The sequence below is a fragment of the Caloenas nicobarica genome, chromosome 29 (genome assembly GCF_036013445.1).
Source record: "Caloenas nicobarica isolate bCalNic1 chromosome 29, bCalNic1.hap1, whole genome shotgun sequence".
NCBI classification, from domain to species: domain Eukaryota; kingdom Metazoa; phylum Chordata; class Aves; order Columbiformes; family Columbidae; genus Caloenas; species Caloenas nicobarica.
This window is the reverse complement of record NC_088273.1, coordinates 1,862,261-1,881,443: the sequence shown is the minus strand read 5'-3', so window position 1 is coordinate 1,881,443 and position 19,183 is coordinate 1,862,261. Positions and strand designations below refer to the sequence as shown.

The 19,183-nt window shown below is 59.5% G+C and overlaps 1 protein-coding gene across 1 annotated transcript; it reads right to left on the bottom strand.

Annotated features, from left to right (window-relative positions):
- Nucleotides 1–2,002: 2,002 nt before the first annotated feature.
- Nucleotides 2,003–16,040, bottom strand: LOC135999566 (scavenger receptor cysteine-rich type 1 protein M130-like). The gene is made up of 14 exons (XM_065653131.1): nucleotides 15,974–16,040; nucleotides 9,657–9,971; nucleotides 8,375–8,683; nucleotides 7,842–8,156; nucleotides 6,999–7,325; nucleotides 6,600–6,914; nucleotides 5,938–6,252; nucleotides 5,494–5,544; nucleotides 5,095–5,409; nucleotides 4,646–4,681; nucleotides 4,223–4,360; nucleotides 3,313–3,408; nucleotides 2,486–2,638; nucleotides 2,003–2,256 (listed from the first exon to the last, which is right to left on the bottom strand). The coding sequence occupies exons 1-14, from the start codon at nucleotides 16,038–16,040 to the stop codon at nucleotides 2,003–2,005; spliced, it is 3,006 nt and encodes a 1,001-aa protein (XP_065509203.1).
- Nucleotides 16,041–19,183: the final 3,143 nt, after the last annotated feature.

Below are 19,183 nucleotides of genomic sequence, written 5' to 3'. Positions count from 1 at the left end.
GAAGCTGTCCCTTGAGGTCTGACACTGTGTGGACAACTTGCTCCTCACCTCCCCAACCCCATCATTTCTCTCATTGGCCACCTGGCACTTGCATCCCTTTTCCTTACACCAGACTTCTCCACTGCAGTCTGCAGCTGGATGTTCGGGGCAGAGCTGAAGTAGCTCAGCTGGGAGAGCATCAGACTGAAGATCTAAAGGCCCCTGGTTCATCCCTGGGCTTTGCAATGATTTTCTCCCTTTGACATTTGCGGAGCCCATCTGCCTTCTTCCGTCCTGCCCTGGCCCTCCTTGCACCTCCAGCTCTTGCCACAGCACTGCCCATGCCCTGTAGCTGCAGATCTGTGGGTCAGAAGGAGCCTTCTTCTTGCACCACAAGTTCCCGCCTCTCCCTGGGCAGGAATCTCTATTCAGTGCTTTTTGGGGGTGATCTCCAGCTGTCCCTCCTTCTAATCAGCAATCAGGATCTCTGGTTTGTGAGGCCTCTGCAAAGACCCTGTCTCTCTCCTCTTTGTCATTCTCGATGGTGCACAGACTGCTCCCCTCATACACCTCCTTGCCTAGACCTCAGTTCCCAGACCGGAGCATCCTGACCACCATCCCACCCAGTCCCAGGGCCGGGCACTCTCCTGAGCTGAGGTGTGAGTGGCAGCATCCTCTGTCTGGAGGTTTGTCACAGCTGGGCCTCTGATGTGCCAAGAACAGCTGGCAAAGCCGTGCTGAGCTTCGTCCCCTGGGGAGCGTGGGCACCAGTGTTGTTCAGTCACAGGCTGTCCTGAGCAGAGTTTTGTGCCTCCCCGCTTTGCCCTCCTGCTGCAATGTTTGATGAATCACAGACACACTCCTCTCTGGGCATCAGCAGAGAGATACAAGCACAGGGGAATCTGTCTGAGGCCCCACATGAACATCCCTCTGCATCAGTTCCTCCCTGCTGCCAGGGCACAGGTCAGGACAGAAATACCAGCAGTGGCTCCCCTGGGGTCTAGCTTGGAAGTCACCAGCCATCACACTGGGACTCCCAAATAGCCCCAGCTCAACCACTGAATGTCATTTTTACTTTTACTTGCATTTCCTGAGCACTGCACAAGTTGTTGTGCTCTCCATCCTCTCAGCCCAGAGCCAGGGCTCACAGCACAAGTGTCTCAACTGTCCCCCGTTTTCATACCCAAATATTCCAGGGAAGTTGGGTTTTGTTGTGACTGAGAACAACTGAGAGGAGAGGGACAGACTTTATGTCCAAGCAAAGTTACTGTCTTTTCAGCTTTGAGAATGAGCTTGAAAATGTTTGGCTGCAGGGGTAGTGCCTGCATGACTGTTACTGCTCCAAAAGAGTCCTTCTAGGTTCTTGCTGAGCAAGAACAGAAGAGTCATTGATGAAGATGGGCTTCGGGGACCCATGTGCCTCCTGACCATTGCAGGAGGAGATCTGTGGGCCATCATCACCTCTGGGGCCATCTGGAGTTTAAAGGGCACCTTGACCACCTTAGGGTTCACTTCTGCGGGGTCACAGCCCAGGACTTACCCTGATTGGCAGCTCTGTCATGGCCTCTGCGCTGTGGGACCAGCCTGGCCCAGGCAGGGCCTGGGGGAAAGAGCAGCTGGGAGATCTTGGGGTGAAGAAATGGGCACTGGGGTGCATCATGGCACCTATTAGAGAGCCATTTTGACTAGAAACTGCCTGTGACAAAGTGGGATGGGAACGTCTCTGTCAGCAGGATTATTCCACAGGGACCACGGGCTCTGGCAGCCCCACAGCCTGACCTCAAACCTGTTGTCCCTGAGACAAACCCCTTCCCCACCGCCATGTCTTTGTTCTCTGCTGCCCCTGATCAAACTCAGGAAGATTTCCTGATGCCTGGGCAGACACAAACCAGATCCCGGCTAAAGTCCACTGAGATTTTTAGTAGGAACAAATATGATGCACTGTGTAAAAACAGGGAAAAAATGGAGGAAACTCTGGGCTGTTTCTGCTGCCCATGGGCAAAGGGAGACCGTTCCCCGGTGCTCACGGCTCTCCCAGCTGCACAGACCTCTCCTCCCTCCCAGCTGCACCCACCTGCACAGCAGGGATGGGCTCTCCTGGCCGGGGGCTCAGGGATTGCTGTGCACCCAGCTCTGTCACAGCCTTTGTGTCCTCACAAGGATGTGCCAGAGAGATCTCTTCAGCATCATCATAGCCCATGCTCCCCGGGGACAGGGATGAGGTGTCTCCTTCAGCTCCAGGGACCCCGGCACTTCTCTGGGAGCACAGGCTGCCCCCTGCAAGCAGCAATGCAGGACATTGCAGTTCACCCCATGGGGTCTGTGCACCACCTTCCTCCCTGCTCCTCACCACATTCAGCTCCTTCCTCCACCCTCCAGTCCCTCCATGGGAAACTCGTGGGGCAGGATTCCCCTTCCCAAGAGGTTTAGGTCTCAGTACAGCAGCAACTAGGGTGTGAGCAGGGATGGCATCCCAGGAACCAGCAGCGCTGAACTTCCCTCTTACCTCTGGGTGCATCCCTGGGTCCTGTTCCCTCCTCTGGCACCCTGGGCGTTTCCCAAGCTCCCTGTCCAGGGCCATCGTCCACCTCAGGGTGAGAAACCTCCCTGGCATCATCATAGCCCTCTGCTGGGTCATCCCCATGTGGAACAAGAACATCTGAAAAGAGAGGGGAGCTGGTGACAGTGAGAAGATACATCCTGCAGAGCAGAGCATGGGAGGCACTGGTGTTGGCAGCAACACAGGAGACCCTCATGTCCTCCCCATCTGACAGTGACACTCAGTGACACCTCTGTCCATCACTTGTCTGCAGGCAGATCAGCCCCTTCCTGCTTCATTACCTGGTGCTGATCCCAGACCATCCTCCTCCTCACGGTACCCAGGGTAGGGCTGCAGCCGGGTCAGGGACTGCTCTGAAGAGGAGCCTGGAGAGATGCGCAGCGGGTGTTATGGAGCGAGCCCACTGACCTGGTTCGTGGTCAGCACTGCTGGGGAAGGGGGACCCACAGAGCTGGGGCTGCATGGGGAGGAGGGCTGGGAATTCACCCTGCTCCCCTGGGACAAGCTCTGTCTCAGGGGTGCTCCCAGAGCTGCCCCAGGACAGCTCATCCCTCACTGGTCAAGTGGGGTGCAGGGGCAGGAAGAGAGGGGCTGTCCAGCTGCGATCAGCAAAGCTGGTTGGGAGGCAGCTCCTCTCCTGGGCCCAGGACCTGGGTGCTCTCCCCACAGACAACACAGCCGCAGCACTGCAGGGACCACGGGCTGGGGGCTTCAGAGGGTCAGCCCTGGGGTGGGGCCAGGGGAAAGGGTCCTGCAGATGTGCCCACACCCACCTGAGCGACCAAACCTCGCCTGCTTCTCCTGCACTGGGCTGTAACCGATCTCCTCATACACGGCCTCGGGGAAGAGCTCCTGGGCTGTCCTGGAGCCTGGGGACAGAGGCAGGGCTGGCACAGGGACAGGCAGAGAGGCGATGGGACCCCACTGTGCCCCCCCAGACCTGTTCCTTGGCCCAGCCCAGGACTGCTCCAACAGCACAGCCCCACTGTGCTGTCCAGGAACAGCTGCCACATCCCCAGTGAGGGCCACATCACTGTGGAGATGATCTGGGGCAGCATCACACCCTTGGAGACAGCGCCCAAGCCCCTCTGGCCCCTGGGTCATCCCCCCTTGTCTGACCCCAGAGCAGCTCACATGTTTCCTCTCCACCTGGAGCTGACGCCTGTCTGCCCCATGAGTCCATAGTAGGGTCCCAGCCTTACCAAGGGCAGGCAGGGCTGGGCAGAGGGTCAGCCTGGAGCCTGACACCGTGGAGATGGGCCCTGCTGCTCTGTGTTCCTCCTGTCTTGTTGTTTGCCCCAGGGCACCCTCCAGCACTACCCAGAGCACTGCCAGCCTTGGCCATCTCCACCAGGATAACATCTACTCCAGGATAACATCTCCCCAGGACAACATCTCCCACAGGATAACATCTCCCAAAGGATAGCATTTCCCCCAGGATAACATGTTCCCTGGTCTTGCTCTGCCATTTCTCTCCTTGCCCCATCTCTTGCTCCCACCACCTCTGGGCTCTCTCCACCCCTTGCTGCTGGTGCCCGATGGCCAGACAGTCAATGAGGTGCGTGGAACAGGTGGCAGCACACAGTCTCATCCCCTCAGCTCTGCTTGTGCCCCTTACTGTCCCCCCGCAGCACCCACAGCCCTTCCAGGAGGCATCACTGGGACCTCTGTGGAAGGACCCACCTCTGCGCCCAGCCCTGGCTCTGAGCACTTGCCCGGCCAGCAGGGCCAGGAGCAGGCAGAGAAGGGCCCCCAGGATGATGCAGATGATGACGGGCACTGAGATCCTCCCATTGACAGCCGGATGGCCCCGGGTGGGATCTGCATGGGCAAGAACATGGAAGAACAGCACCAGCCTTGGGAGAGGTGGAGGCAGCACCAGTCCTGACCCCCATCACACAAGGCAGCAGGGAGTGGAGGGCCCAGGGGGAGAGTGATGGAGAAGCTTCCACCCTGCTGAGTGAATTACAGCCCTCCTCAACCCCCACACAAACACCCCAGTGCCTCCTCCTGGGAGTTTCACACTCCAGCAAGGAGCCCCTTCCACCCAACTGTGGGTCAGAGTCTGGCCCTGGGATACCCAGCCCTGGGGGGAGGACAAGTTACCTGCTTGGGGTGGGGATGCTGCTGTCCTGGGTGCAGCTGCAGAGGAGGAAAAGGAGATCCGGGCTGAGAGGGTGGGAGTGCACGTACCAGGGAGCCTCCCCTCCACACACCCATGTGTCTGTAGGTGTTCCTGACACATCCCAGCCAAATTGCCCCTCCTGTAGTGCTAGAAAGGGACCCAGGACAAGGCCCGTGGCCTCTGCTCTGGGTGGCAGGCAGGGTGGCACAGGCAGCCCAGGGGATGGCCCTGGAGCTGCAGGGCCCCACGGGCAGTGGCCCAAGGACATCCAGTTCCACCGAGGCTGCTCCCTGCTTGGCACCAGCCTGCTGCACCCCACAGGAACATTCCTGCTCTCGGGAGCTCAGGGGCTGTGCCAGGACCAAGCGGGTGAAAGGCCTTCCCCAGCTCCCTGCCAATACCCGAGCAAGGGGTCCCAGCCCCAGCTCACCCGAGCAGCGCACGGCAGCATCTTCCTTATGCCGGCAAGCACGTCCGTCCCCAGGCCGGGCCCAGCAGTCCTGCAGAGACGACTCCGTCCCCCGGCACTCCACCCGCTCCAGCCAGATGGGGCCTTGCCCCACCCCAAAAGCAGCCTCACGCAGGGCAGACACCGCGGGGCCACAGCCCAGCTGCCTGCACGCCACCTGGGCATCCCGCATGTCCCAGGAGTCATCGCACACTGTCCCCCAGGAGCCGTGATGCCAGAGCTCCACTCTGCCCGAGCACCCGTCCTCGCCTCCCACGGCACGGATCTTCTCCCTGTCTGGAGAAGGCAAAGAGCTCCCATGGCACTCAGACAGCAGAGCCCTGCCAGGCAAGAGGAGCACACAGAGGAGCAGCTCCCTACCTGTGCAGCTGGTGGAGTTGGGGCACGGGGCCAAAGGCTCTGGGGGCATTTCTGGGCGTCTCCCTGAAGAAGGAAACACTGCGGTGAAGGGGCTGGCTCGGGGATTGTGCAGAAGAGAGCGGGGCTGAGCTCTGCTCGTGCCTGTGTGTGCCATCTTGGTCACAGAGCAGCAGGGGGTGTCCATGGAGGGGAGGCTCCTCTGAACCCCATCTGGTCTCTGCTGAGACCTCACTTGGAGATGTCACTGCCTCCCCCAGGCACTGCTGGGTGGCAACTGCTGCTGGATGTGTGGAGCTCTGAGAACTGTGGTCACGTTTGTGCCACCAGCAGCAGAAGAGTCTGACATGGAAATGAAAACTCCTCCAAGCTCTTTCTCTGCATTTGGCTGTGCCCAGAGGGGAGCAGAAGCTGGGGTGACACCGGACCCGAGTGGCTCAGAATTACCATTGCAGGTGATGTGGGTCTCATCTCGCAGGTCATCGCATGACTGTGGGTCCCAGGGAGCAGAGGGACACTGCCAAAAAGAGATGTTTTTCTCCCCACACTGCACATAACCCAGCCAGGCAGGGCCAGACACCCTGCCATAGGGCAGGCCTGTTTCCAGGGATCCTCCGTCCCCACAGCCCAGCTCCTTGCACGCCAGCGACACCGTGTCAGGAGTCATCAAGTTGGAGCAAACACTCCCCCACGTCCCGTTGTAGAAGACCTGCAGGCGCCCGGAGCAGCCGTCACTGTTCTCCAGCCTCAGGGCCACGAACTCTGGGAGGAAAGGCAGCAAGAGGAACAGGCTGGTCTGGGGCTGTGGGAGCCAGGACACCTCTGCGCTCCCCAGGCCGCCAGGCAGGCAGGGCAGGGCCAGCAAGTCCCCCTTGCAGCCAGGGCAGAGAGAAGTCCCTGATGGACACACTCCCCTGCTCTCCCCACTCACCCTGGGGGACAGCTGAGCTCCCCAGGGACCCCAGTGGGACTGAGGGCACCCGTGCATGGGTGTCCATAGGCCGGGCTCAGGCAGGGGCTCAGCCAGGGACAGCCTTGGCCATGCCCGGCTTTCCCTGCATCCCAGCCTCTCCAAGAGCCAGGATCCCAGCACATCTCCCAGCACAGACCTGAGCAGGTGACGCCCGCGTCCTCTTTGTGCCCGCAGTCGTGCTGCCCCCAGGGCCCGGCAGCGCAGTCCCAGAGAGCAGCTTCGGACCCAGAGCAGTTCACACCATCCAGCCAGATGTGCCCGGAGCCTTCCCCGAACCGAGCGGAGCCAGCCGCCTCCACCGGCCCTCCACAGCCCAGCTGGTGGCAAACAACGGCAGCATCAGACAGGTCCCAGCCATCGTCACAGACGGTCCCCCAGCTGCCCTGGTAGTAGATCTCCACTCTCCCTGCGCAGCGCCCGGACCCGTTCACCAGCCGGACCCGCCGGCTCCCTGCAGTGGGGAGAAACCCCAGGTGCTGTCAGGGGGTGGCTGCCCCCCACCCCATCATCTGGGGGCTCGTGCAGCACCGCTCACCCCAGCAAATGACTCCCACGTCCTCCACAACCCCTCCCAACAGCACACTCCCGGGCAGGGAGGTGTTGCAGAGGGTCAGGCTGGCCTCGTGCCCTGCGCACCGGACCCCTCGCAGCCCCACGGGGCCCGTCCCTCGCTCAGGCTTTGGGGGGTTGTAGGCTTTTTCTGCCTCTCCACACCGCAGCTGCCGGCACACCACGCTGGCCTCCTGCACGTCCCACTGGTCGTCCAGGACTCTGCCCCACGTCCCGCGCTGGAAGATCTCCGCTCGCCCGTCGCACCGGCTCCCTCCGCCCACCAGCCGCAGGGACGCAGAGTCGGCTGGGCCTGGGGACAGCAGAGGAGCCACAGCCATCAGCGGCACCGGGCAGCACGGCAGCCTCCAGGGAGGAGGGCAAGGGGGGATTGTCCGACCAGACAGGACAAGATTGAGCTGTGCTGACGAGAAGCCAGGGCAAAGCCCAGGCCCTGTCTGCAGCTCACAGCCAGGTCTGCTGCTGCTGGGTGGTGGGATGAGGCTCTGCAGGGCTCTCTGTGGGGATGGGATGTGGCTGTCTGCAGCCACAGGGATGGAGCAGAGCCCCACCGACCTGTCCTGGGCTCATCCTATGGAACACAGGCCTGCAGTGGTGCTGGGGCCTGAGGCGCTGCCCTGGGGACAGGTGTCTGCCTCTGTTCAGACCTCAGCTCTCCCAGAGCAGAGCGGTCAGTCTGAGCAGGGAAAGCCCCCCAGGGATCCTCCAGGGAGAAATTCAGCCTGGCGCTGCCATGGGACCCAGCTTTGGGTGGCCATGTCTCCCACAAAGGGAAATGGAGCTAATGCATCATTTTCCCAGCACTCACCTGAGCAAATGACAGCAGCGTTGTTCCCGTGGGAGCACGGGGAGGCCCCCAGGGTGGTCACTGGGCACTGTCCCAGGTGGGCTTCAGTCCCGTCACAGTGGAACGAGTCTCTCCAGACAGGGCCAGTCTCTCTCCCAAAATACTCTCCTCCAGGAACGGACTCAGCAAACCCACAGTGGAGTTGACGACACAGAACGTGGGCATCTGAGAGATCCCAGCGGGAGGCACAGAGGGTCCCCCAGGTCCCCAGCACCTGGACCTCCACCCTCCCTGCACAGGCTGTGCTGCCGTTCACCAGCCTGAACGCTGTGTACTCTGGGGACAGAGGAGGAGACAGGGTGGGTTGGTGCTTTTGTAGCCTCGGTAGCCAGTGGAGAGTCCAAAGGGACAGATGCCTTTCTTCTTGTGCATGGTTTTCATGCTGCAGACAGTACAATGATCCCTCCTGTCCTACACCCACCCAGCCTGGTTCTTGCTCTGTTCCCAAGCCCTGGCACAGCCCCAGTGTTCACCACCCCACCCTTTGTCCTTACGTGTGCAGCTGACAGCAGCGCTGTTCATCTGGGTGCAGGCCTGGTCCCGAGAGGGCCCTGTGGGGCAGGAGGACAGGAGGGACTCATTCCCCACACACTGCAGCTCTCCATCCCACATGGGACCAACCCCTTCTCCAAAGTGACCTCCTCCAGACACAGGCAGGGCCACACCGCACTGCAGCTCCCTGCAGAGCACCTCAGCAGCTTTGGGGCCAAAGTGGGAATCACAAACAGTTTTCCACTGGTCCCCATCACGGATCTCCACACGTCCTGAGCAGCGGCTCTTCCCTCCCACCAGACGGACAAATCCTGGAAAAAAAACACCAAAGAAACTGAGAGTTCCCAGACCCTCTGGCAGTTACATGCCCACATCCCTCATCACCTCCGAACGAGCCGTGGCCAAAGTGCCCATTGCACATCCCAGAGGAAGCTGTTGGGGAAGGGCTGGTGCCAGAAACACATCCAAGACTCCTCCTCCCCTTGTCTACACCACCAGAGCACCCGAGGTGTGTGTCTGCCACACACTCACAGCTACAGGTGCTGCTCACACAAAGGGATCCCACACAAGCTCCTCTGTGCTGCCCGGCACGGTCCGCCCAGCTCCGCAGCCGTGTGAGCAGTTGGAGTCCAGGAGAACTGGCCCAGATGATGATGAAACTGCAGCTGCTCAGCCCCTGCAGAGCTTGGGCCAGGCAGAACCATCATCACCTGGGTGCAACCAGAAGCTCACTCTGATCCCAGGAGTGTTGCTGGGCTGTTGGGAGGTTCCTTTTAGGTGGGAGATGTCCCAGAGCACAGAAATGGAGCAGCTGTTATCATGGCTGGCACTTTCCAGAGCCCTCCCCTGCCTGCTCCAGGGGGATGTTCTCATCCAGGGACACTGTGCTCTGCCCAGGGGTGCACAGGTTCCAGGCCAATGGCCAGGCACGGGACAGGAGACCCGCATGTCCCCCTGGCCTCACGCTGCCTCAGAGGATGACAGCAGCACGGACGAGAGTCAGTAAGTGCTGGCAAAGACTCTCTTTCATGGGTCAGGGTGGGGAGCTGTGGGCAGGCAGGAGGGGTTGGGCAGCTGGTCAGTGCTGCCTGCATGGGGTCCTGTCCGCACAGGGATGTCACAGCTTTCCCTAGGGACCAGTTACCCCAGCAATGACAGTCCCAGCTCAGCAGCATGACTGGCCACACTAGGCCCAGATCTACCATGTTTGTTTTTTGCTGAGAGCACCGACATGTCACTTCTTGCATCCCAGGCCCTAAGTTAGGTATTAGGCTGACCCCTTACCTGAACACGTCACTCCAGCATCAAGAACGTGAACACAGTCATGTTCACCCCATCCTGCATGTTTGCAGTCAGACAGGGAAGATTCGGTGCCTTTACAGCCGACGTCATCCATCCAAATGGGGCCAGATCCTGCCCCAAAGTGTCCATACTGAGGAGCTCCAACAGCAGACCCACAGCCCAGCTGCTTACAAACCACTGCTGCATCGTTCATGTCCCAGTAGTTACCACACACAGTCCCCCACTGTTCATGCTGTTTCACCTCCACTCTCCCAGCACAGCGCCTGCCGCCATCCGCCAGCCTCACCTCCACAGCACCTTCAAACACTGACACAGGACCAGTCAGATCAGCGTCAAGCCCCAGCACTGTGGGTGTCAGGGTGGGAGCCCCCTCCCCTCCAGACTGTCCCCAATATGGTGCAGAGGTCCTTTGTATCCCCACGGGCTGAGCAAGGCCGGGGTGACCAGCTCCAGCCCTCCTGGGACATTTGTGACCCCAGAGCTTTCAGCACGTCCTTCTACCATTACAGACCCTTCAACCTGACCCTGGCCCAGACCCACCTAGAGCACTCACTCCTCTCAGGCCAGCACCCTAGGAAGAGACCTGTCCCCAGGGATTCCCAAGCACTCGCCGCTGTTTCTCCCAGGGTCCTTAGCTGCAATGGACCACAGTCCGCCCTGGGCACCTCCCACATCATCGTCTCAGGCCTTTGTGTATCCACTGTGGAGAAACATGTTGATCCCAGGGAGCCCTCCCAGCCCATGGCCCCTCTTTGTCCTTGGGCATCAGCCCATCCCTGCCCTTCTCTATGATCCCAGGAACGTCACATCTCAGACAGCCTGTGGGAACAGATGCCCCAGTTCCCTTGTCTCCACAATCACAAACTGTCCCCTCCTCAGGCTGGAGCTCACCCCAGTGTTCAAAACCCCACCCCGAGTCCTTACGTGTGCAGCTGACAGCAGCGCTGTTCATCAGGGTGCAGGCCTGGTCCCGGGAGGACCCCGTGGGGCAGGAGGACAGGAGGGACTCATTCCCCACACACTGCAGCTCTCCATCCCACATGGGACCAACCCCTTCTCCAAAGTGACCTCCTCCAGACACAGGCAGGGCCACGCCGCACTGCAGCTCCCTGCAGAGCACCTCAGCAGCTTTGGGGCCAAAGTGGGAATCACAAACAGTTTTCCACTGGTCCCCATCACGGATCTCCACACGTCCTGAGCAGCGGCTCTTCCCTCCCACCAGACGAACAAATCCTGGAAAAATACACCAAACAACATAGGAGTTCCCAGAGCCCTCTGTCAGTTACATGCCCACGTCCCACATCACCTCTGAGCAAGCCGTGGCCAAAGTGCCCATTGCACATCCCAGAGGAAGCTGTTGGGGAAGGGCTGGTGCCAGAAACACATCCAAGACTCCTCCTCCCCTTGTCTACACCACCAGAGCACCCGAGGTGTGTGTCTGCCACACACTCACAGCCACAGGTGCTGCTCACACAAAGGGCTCCCACACAAGCTCCTCTGTGCTGCCCGGCACGGTCCCCCCAGCACCGCAGCCGTGTGAGCAGTTGGGGTCCAGGAGAACTGGCCCAGATGATGACGAAGCTGCAGCTGCTAAGCCCCTGCAGAGCTTGGGCCAGGCAGGACCATCATCACCTGGGTGCAACCAGAAGCTCACTCTGCTCCCAGGGGTGTTCCTGGGGTGTTGGGAGGTTCCTTTTAGGTGGGAGATGTCCCAGAGCACACATATGGAACAACTGCTATCATGGCTGGTGCCTGTCCAGAGCCTTCCCCTGCCTGCTCGAGGGGGATGTTCTCATCCAGGGACACCGTGCTCTGCCCAGGGGTGCACAGGTCCCAGGCCAATGGCCAGGCAGGGGACAGGAGACCCGCATGTCCCCCTGGCCTCACGCTGCCTCAGAGGATGACAGCAGCACGGACGAGAGTCACTAAGTGCTGGCAAAGACCCTGTTTCATGGGTCAGTGTGGGGAGCTGTGGGCAGGCAGGAGGGGTTGGGCAGCTGGTCAGCACTGCCTGCATGGGGTCCTGTCCCCACAGGGCTGTCACAGCCCCAGGGATGTCTCAGGACCAGCCCGTGCATGCAGTGATGCAGAAGAAGCAGCCAGAGTCAAGCAGCTGCCAAGACCCTAAAGCCTCTACAGATCGGGACTACACAGCCGAGCCCTGGGGTTGGGTAGCGAGAGGCCGTGTGCCGCCTGCTCCTCTTCCCAGAGTCCAGCAAAGAAAGAAAAGTTCCTGAAAAGTGCCCCCATCAAGATTCGCATGTCCCTGAGCGGGAACAACCCAGCGTGACCAGCCATCTTATGCTCTTCCTCCAAGGTGTGGGGTGCCGGCATGTTCCCTCTTGGTGTTTCCAGCTCAGGGATTCTCAGCCTTGTTGGCTGTGATCTGGCAGAATGAGTGGGGACTGACAGAGACCAGCAGACACTCCAGGGCAGGATGGAGGATTCGTGTGCAGCCTAAGACACCGAGATGGGGCTGAGAGACTGTGGCAGGGTTAGTTCACCCTGGGGTAGGTTCCTTCTGGACTTTCCCAGGGACTGGGAACATGAGCAATGACAGTCCCAGCTCAGCAGTTGGACCAGCATCACTGGCACTTTCTCTGGCTCATGCTTTTTGTTCCCTGAGAGTACAGCCAGGTGCCTTCCCCCATCACAGCCCCAAAGGTGAAGAACAGGCTGACCCCTTACCTGAACACGTCACTCCAGCATCAAGAATGTGAATACAGTAATGTTCACCCCATCTGGCATGTGTGCAGTCAGACAGGGCAGATTCGGTGCCATTACAGTTCAACATCACTCATCCAAATTGGGCCAGATCCTGCCCCAAAGTGTCCGTACCAGTGAGCTCCAACAGCAGACCCACAGCCCAGCTGCTTACAAACCACTGCTGCGTCCTTCATGCTCCAGTAGTGACCACACACAGTCCCCCACTGTTCATGCTGTTTCACCTCCACTCTCCCAGCACAGCGCCTGCCGCCATCCGCCAGCCTCACCTCCGCAGAACCTTCAAACACTGACACAGGACCAGTCAGATCAGCGTCACACCCCAGCACTGTGGGTGTCAGGGTGGGAGTCCCCTCCCGTCCAGACTGTCATCAATATGGTGCAGAGGTCCCTTGTATCCCCATGGGCTGTGCTAGGCTGGAGTGAAGAGCTCCAGCCCTGATGGGTAATTTTGGCCCCAAAGTTTTCAGCACTTCCTTCTACCCCAACAGACCCTTCAACCTGACCCTGGCCCAGACCCAACTAGTGCACCCACTCCTCCCCAGCCAGCACCCTGAAAAGAGACCTGTCTCCAGGGATTCCCAAGCACCTGCTGCTGTTTCTCCCAGGGTCCCCAGCTGCCCTGGACCACAGTCCGCCCTGGGCACCTCCCACATCATAATCTCAGGCCTTTGTGTATCCACTGTGGAGCAACATGTTGATCCCAGGGAGCCCTTCCAGCCCATGGCCCCTCTTTGTCCTTGGGCATCAGCCCAGCCCTGCCCTTGTCTATGATCCCAGGAAGGTTATGCCTCTGCCAGCCTGTGGGAACAGATGCCCCAGTTCCCTTGTCTCCACAATCACAAACTGTCCCCTCCTCAGACCGGAACTCACCCCAGGGTTCAACACCCCACCCCGAGTCCTTACGTGTGCAGCTGACAGCAGCGCTGTTCATCTGGGTGCAGGCCTGGTCCCGGGAGGACCCCGTGGGGCAGGAGGACAGGAGGGACTCATTTCCCACACACTGCAGCTCTCCATCCCACATGGGACCAACCCCTTCTCCAAAGTGACCTCCTCCAGACACAGGCAGGGCCAGACCGCACTGCAGCTCCCTGCAGACCACCTCAGCAGCTTTGGGGCCAAAGTGGGAATCACAAACAGTTTTCCACTGGTCCCCATCATGGATCTCCACACGTCCTGAGCAGCGGCTCTTCCCTCCCACCAGACGGAAAAATCCTGGAAAAATACACCAAAGAAACTGGGAGTTCCCAGAGCTCTCTGTCAGTTACATGCCCACGTCCCACATCACCTCCAAGCAAGCCGTGTCCAAAGTGCCCATTGCACATCCCAGAGGAAGCTGTTGGGGAAGGGCTGGTGCCAGAAACACATCCAAGACTCCTCCTCCCCTTGTCTACACCACCAGAGCACCCGAGGTGTGTGTCTGCCACACACTCACAGCCACAGGTGCTGCTCACACAAAGGGCTCCCACACAAGCTCCTCTGTGCTGCCCGGCACGGTCCCCCCAGCACCGCAGCCGTGTGAGCAGTTGGGGTCCAGGAGAACTGGCCCAGATAATGATGAAACTGCAGCTGCTCAGCCCCTGCAGAGCCAGCACTGCCTGCATGGGGTCCTGTCCCCACAGGGCTGTCACAGCCTCAGGGATGTCCCAGGACCAGCCTGTGTATGCAGTGACGCAGAAGAAGCAGCCAGAGTCAAGCAGTTGCTAATCTCCTAAAGCCTGGCAGTGCGGGACCACACAGCCGAGCCCTGGGGTTGGTCAGTGAGGGGCCATGTGCCGCCTGCTCCTCTGCCCATGGCCCAACGCTCGTGCTCTCTGAATAGTCCCTCCAAGGCCATCGATGTACACATGTCCCTGAGGGGGAACAACCCAGCGTGATCAGCCCTCTCATGCTCTTCCTCCAAGGTGTGGGGTGCTGGCATGTCCTCCCATGGTGTTTCCAGTTCAGGGATTCTCAGCCTTGTTGGCTGGGATCTTGCGGAATGAGTGGGGACCGACAGAGACCAGCAGACACTCCAGGGCAGGATGGAGGATTCATGTGCAGCCCAAGACACCAACTGAGGTGGGGCTGAGAGACTGTGGCAGGGTTAATTCACCCTGCGATAGGTTCCTTCTGGACTTTCCCAGGGACTGGGAACATGAGCAATGACAGTCCCAGCTGAACAGCTGGACCAGCATCACTGGCACGTTCTCTGGCTCATGCTTTTTGTTCCCTGAGAGTACAGCCAGGTGCCTTCCCCCATCACAGCCCCAACGGTGAACAACAGGCTGACCCCTTACCTGAACACGTCACTCCAGCATCAAAACTGTGCTCACAGTGATGTTCACCCCTCCCTGCATGTTTGCAGTCAGACAGGGCAAATTCGGTGCCATTACAGCTGACATCATCCATCCAAATGGGGCCAGATCCTGCCCTAAAGTGTCCGTACCGGTGAGCTCCAACAGCAGACCCACAGCCCAGCTGCTTACAAACCACTGCAGCGTCATTCATACTCCAGTGGTAACCACAAACAGTCCCCCACTGTTCATGCTGTTTCACCTCCACTCTCCCAGCACAGCGCCTGCCGCCATCCGCCAGCCTCACCTCCGCAGCACCTTCAAACACCAACACGGGATGAGTCAGGAGAGCGCCGAGCCCCAGTGCTGCAGGTCTGGGGGAACCTCCTGCCCGCACTGAATCAGAGGTACCAGGGTGGGAGCCCCCTCCCCTCCAGGCTGTCCCCAGAGCAGTGCGAGGGTCCCTTCTGTCCCCACAGCTGCGCAAGCCTGGGCGTGCCCACGTCCAGCACTGCTGGGTCATTCTCCATCCCACCACACAAGGCACCTCTTCCCTCCCCAACAGCCACCTGCCCCCCACCCATGCCCACCCACACACTGCCCAGCCCTGCACTGGGCAGCAGCTGTCCCCAGCCCAGCACACCCTGAACAGTCCCGTGTACCCAGGGCTGCAGCTTCCCCTGCAAACCACCTGCCCCAGCACCATCCAAACCCGGCCCAGCCCCAGGGCTTTCCCTGTTCACACTGAGACCATCCATATAATCTCACATCCCCTCCTCTCCTGGTGTCAGCCCAGCCCCTGCACTGGGCCAGGCCCCCGAGGAAGGACATCTCCCCACTGCAGATGTCCCCGTCCTCCTCTCTCTGCAGGGCACAAACTGCTCTCGTGGGGTGAGGGCTCCCCTGGAACAAGGGGCGCTGAGCAGCACACAAACCCTCTGGGGCACCCCAGAGGTTGGCAGTGCCCTGGGGATCTCTGGGTGCTGCCATCACCAGTGAGGCCACCACTGGCTCCAGAGGCAGAGTGCTGGGAACAAGGGGGCCCAAAATGGTACCCCAGGACAGGGTGTCTGTGAATCCAGCCAGGCACGGGCTGCCCTGAACACTGGAGCCCTGGAAAAGGAGATACTCTTTCCCATCCAGATAGGCACAGGGAAGGGCACAGGCTCCATGGATCTGAGCACCTTCTGCCCCTTGTCTCAGCAGCACCTGCAAAGAAACCCCATTCCCAGACAGATCCCCATGACCACACTGGTACCCGCTGGCCCTGGGCGGTGGGACAAGGGAGTCAGCACTTACCCCTGCACAGCTGTACCCAGAGGAGCAGCCACAGCGTCTGAGGGGACAGGAGTCCCTCTGTGCCCATCCTGAGCCTCCTGCCCTGATGGCGCATCCCTCTGTGCCACACTCCCTGCCACAGCTCCAGGGACTCGTGGGAACAATGATGACGGGAGGGCAATATATCTCTGCAGATGTTCCCCAGCTACAGGAGGAGCCAATCGAAGCAGCAGCACCTTTTTAGACATTATCGGGAGCTATCTCCCCTCCGACACAGCCCAGTCCTCCAATGAACTTCTCCAGCGCCATTCATGACCATATATGAGGGACGGCTCCGCTGCAGGTGTCACATCACTGTGCTGGTGGAACGTCACAGGACAGGGCTGGTTGTAGTGGGGCAAACAATTTTTTACTCCTTGAGCCCTGTGGTGGGGACCAGGAGCACCGAGCATGTCCTGTGACAGACTATCCAAGAGCTCGAGGTAGAGAGCGTCCAAACACTCCTGTGCTATAAGACCCATGGGGCTGCGACTGCACCGGGGCTGTGTCAGGAAGGGAAGGAAACGGCCCCTGTGACAGACCCCACTGTGCTGGGAGCAGCAGCTGGGAAAGGGCCTTAGCCCAGGGCAGAGCCCCATCCCAGGAGCGCTGGCTCACCCACCGCTCCCTGGAGAGCCCACGGAAGGTCCCTCGCAGGAGCTGGAGCTGGGACACGTCCCTGTCCTGGCAGCAGACGTGCAGCCCAGGGGCTCAGACGCGTCCCTGCCTGTCAGTGTGTCACCGAGGGGCCGTTATTCCCCACGGGTGGATCAGAGCTGCAGCCTGCAGGTGCACAAACCACAGCCCCCGCGCTCCCCCCGCGGCGCCCGGGCAGGAAGTCTGTGGTTTCCTCCGGGCGCCGTGCCCGGGCACATCCCTGCGGTGCCCCCGAGCCACCCCCACCCCGACGGCTGCAGCCAGGGCTGCAGGGGCTGCTCCTTCGGCCTCGCAGACACGGGGCTGGGCAGCTCCGGTACCTCGTGGGGACCCTGTGACAGCACATGGACGGTCTGCACCGAGCTCCATGGCCATGGGGTGTCACCGGTAACGTGAGCACTGCACCCTCCTACTGCCAGTGCTGGGTGTGCATGGGTTATACTGACAGTGACCTCACACCTCTACTGCCACCGCTGTGTGCTCATTGGTTATACTGACAGTGACCTCACACCTCTACTGCCACCGCTGTGTGCTCATTGGTTATACTGACGGTGACCTCACACCTCTACTGCCACCGCTGTGTGCTCATTGGTTATACTGACAGTGACCTCACACCTCTACTGCCACGACTGTGTGCTCATTGGTTATACTGACGGTGACCTCACAGCTCCCACTGCCACCGCTGTGTGCTCATTGGTTACACTGACAGTGACCTCACAGCTCCTACTGCCACCGCTGTGTGCTCATTGGTTATACTGACAGTGACCTCACAGCTCCTACTGCCACCGCTGTGTGCTCATTGGTTACACTGACAGTGACCTCACACCTCTACTGCCACCACTGTGTGCTCATTGGTTACACTGTCACACGTGTGTGTGCAATCTGTGGACTTCTGCTGACAATGGTTCCAAAAAGCTGAATTTGGGTGGGGTATAAATATGGTTTTGTGACATCAGGAGCACCCACATGAGCCATGTGTCTGTTCCTGGCCCATCTACTACTCAGCCACTGGTGATGTCATAATATCTATGTCTGATATGGGCCTGCTCCTGGCCTGTTGGCTATTCAGACACCATTGACCACAAAACCACCTACACAAACTATGGGCCTGCTCTTGGCCTATTGGCTATTCAGACACCATTGACCGCAAAACCACCTACACAAACTATGGGTCTGCTCCTGGCCTATTGGCTATTCAGACACCATTGACTGCAAAACCACCTACATGAACTATGGGCCTGCTCCTAGCCTATTGGCTATTCAGACACCAATGACCACAAAACCACCTACATGAACTATGGGCCTGCTCCTGGCCTGTTGGCTATTCAGACACCACTGACCGCAAAACCACCTACACAAACTATGGGCCTGCTCCTGCCCTATCACTGCTCAGGCAGCAGTGACATTACAAGCACCTACACATGCCATGGGCCTACTCCAGGCCTGTGAGCTACTCAGGGGTGGCTGACTCAGACACCTGGTGACCTCCCCAGCACCTGTAAGGACGTGCACCTGGTCCTGGCCCATCAGCCATTCAGCCAGGACTGACATCACAAGTACATCCCAAGCCACGTTTCTCCCTCTTGCCTTCGGCTCCTCAGGCACCAGTGACCTGACCACGTCACATCCACCCACTTGCTGTCTGCTCGCCTGCGAGACACAAAGGCACAAGTGACCTCACAAGCTGTGACACAAACTGTGTGCCTGCGCTGGGCCTGTCAGCTGCTCGGGTGTCAGTGACCTGCAACCACTTACACAATCGCTGAGTCAGCTCCTGGCCTGTGATCTACTGAGACACCAGGGACCTCACCCGCACAACCTGTTTGCTCTGTGCACATGTTGGGGGTGACCCCATCTGGCAGCGCCCACCCAATCACTTGCTCAATCCCCAGCAGCGGGATGGGGGAGGGAACTGGAAGGGCAAAAGCAAGAAAGAATATCTCATGGGTCAAGATAAAGACAATTTAATAAGTGGAAAAGTAATCACTCAGACCAGGAGATACATATGCTCGGCCTGTCTCTGAGCAAAGGATGTTTTGAAGAACACACCTGCCTCCTCAGTTCTATTGCTGACCATGAGGTCATATGGTGTGGAATATCCCTCTGGTCAGTTGGGGTCAGCTCTCCTGGCTTTGTCCCCTCCAGCCTCTTGCCACCTGCAGCCTCCACACTGTTAGGGCAGAGGGAGAAACAGCAAAGGCCTTGAGGCTGTGCCAGTGCTGCTCAGCAACTGCTGCCACATGAGTGTTGTCAAAGCTGTTCTGGGCACCATCAGCAGGGACTGTGAACAAGAAAATTAGCTCCATCCCAGGGAGTACAATCTCCATCCCTTATTCCACACCACATGCACCCTGCTCAGGTCCTACAGTGTTCAAGACATTTACAGCCACCACCACCTCCTTCCCCACTCCTTGACATGACACACGCAGCACACTGGGTTTGGCTGGTGTGGCTCAGGCGGACCTGGGCAAGTCCCATCACACTCCTGACTTCTCCCCTCACTCAGTCAGAGCAGTTTGGAACATTCAATCAGGT

Coding starts and splice junctions, on each gene's coding strand:
- LOC135999566 (XM_065653131.1), bottom strand. CDS start 16,040: ATGGGCACAGAGGGACTCCTGTCCCCTCAGACGCTGTGGCTGCTCCTC. Junction 8,684..9,656: donor TGCTGGAGTGACGTGTTCAG/GTAAGGGGTCAG, acceptor TTTTTTTTCCAG/GATTTGTCCGTCTGGTGGGA. Junction 4,682..5,094: donor TGCTGCCGTGCGCTGCTCGG/GTGAGCTGGGGC, acceptor CCTCCTCTGCAG/CTGCACCCAGGACAGCAGCA.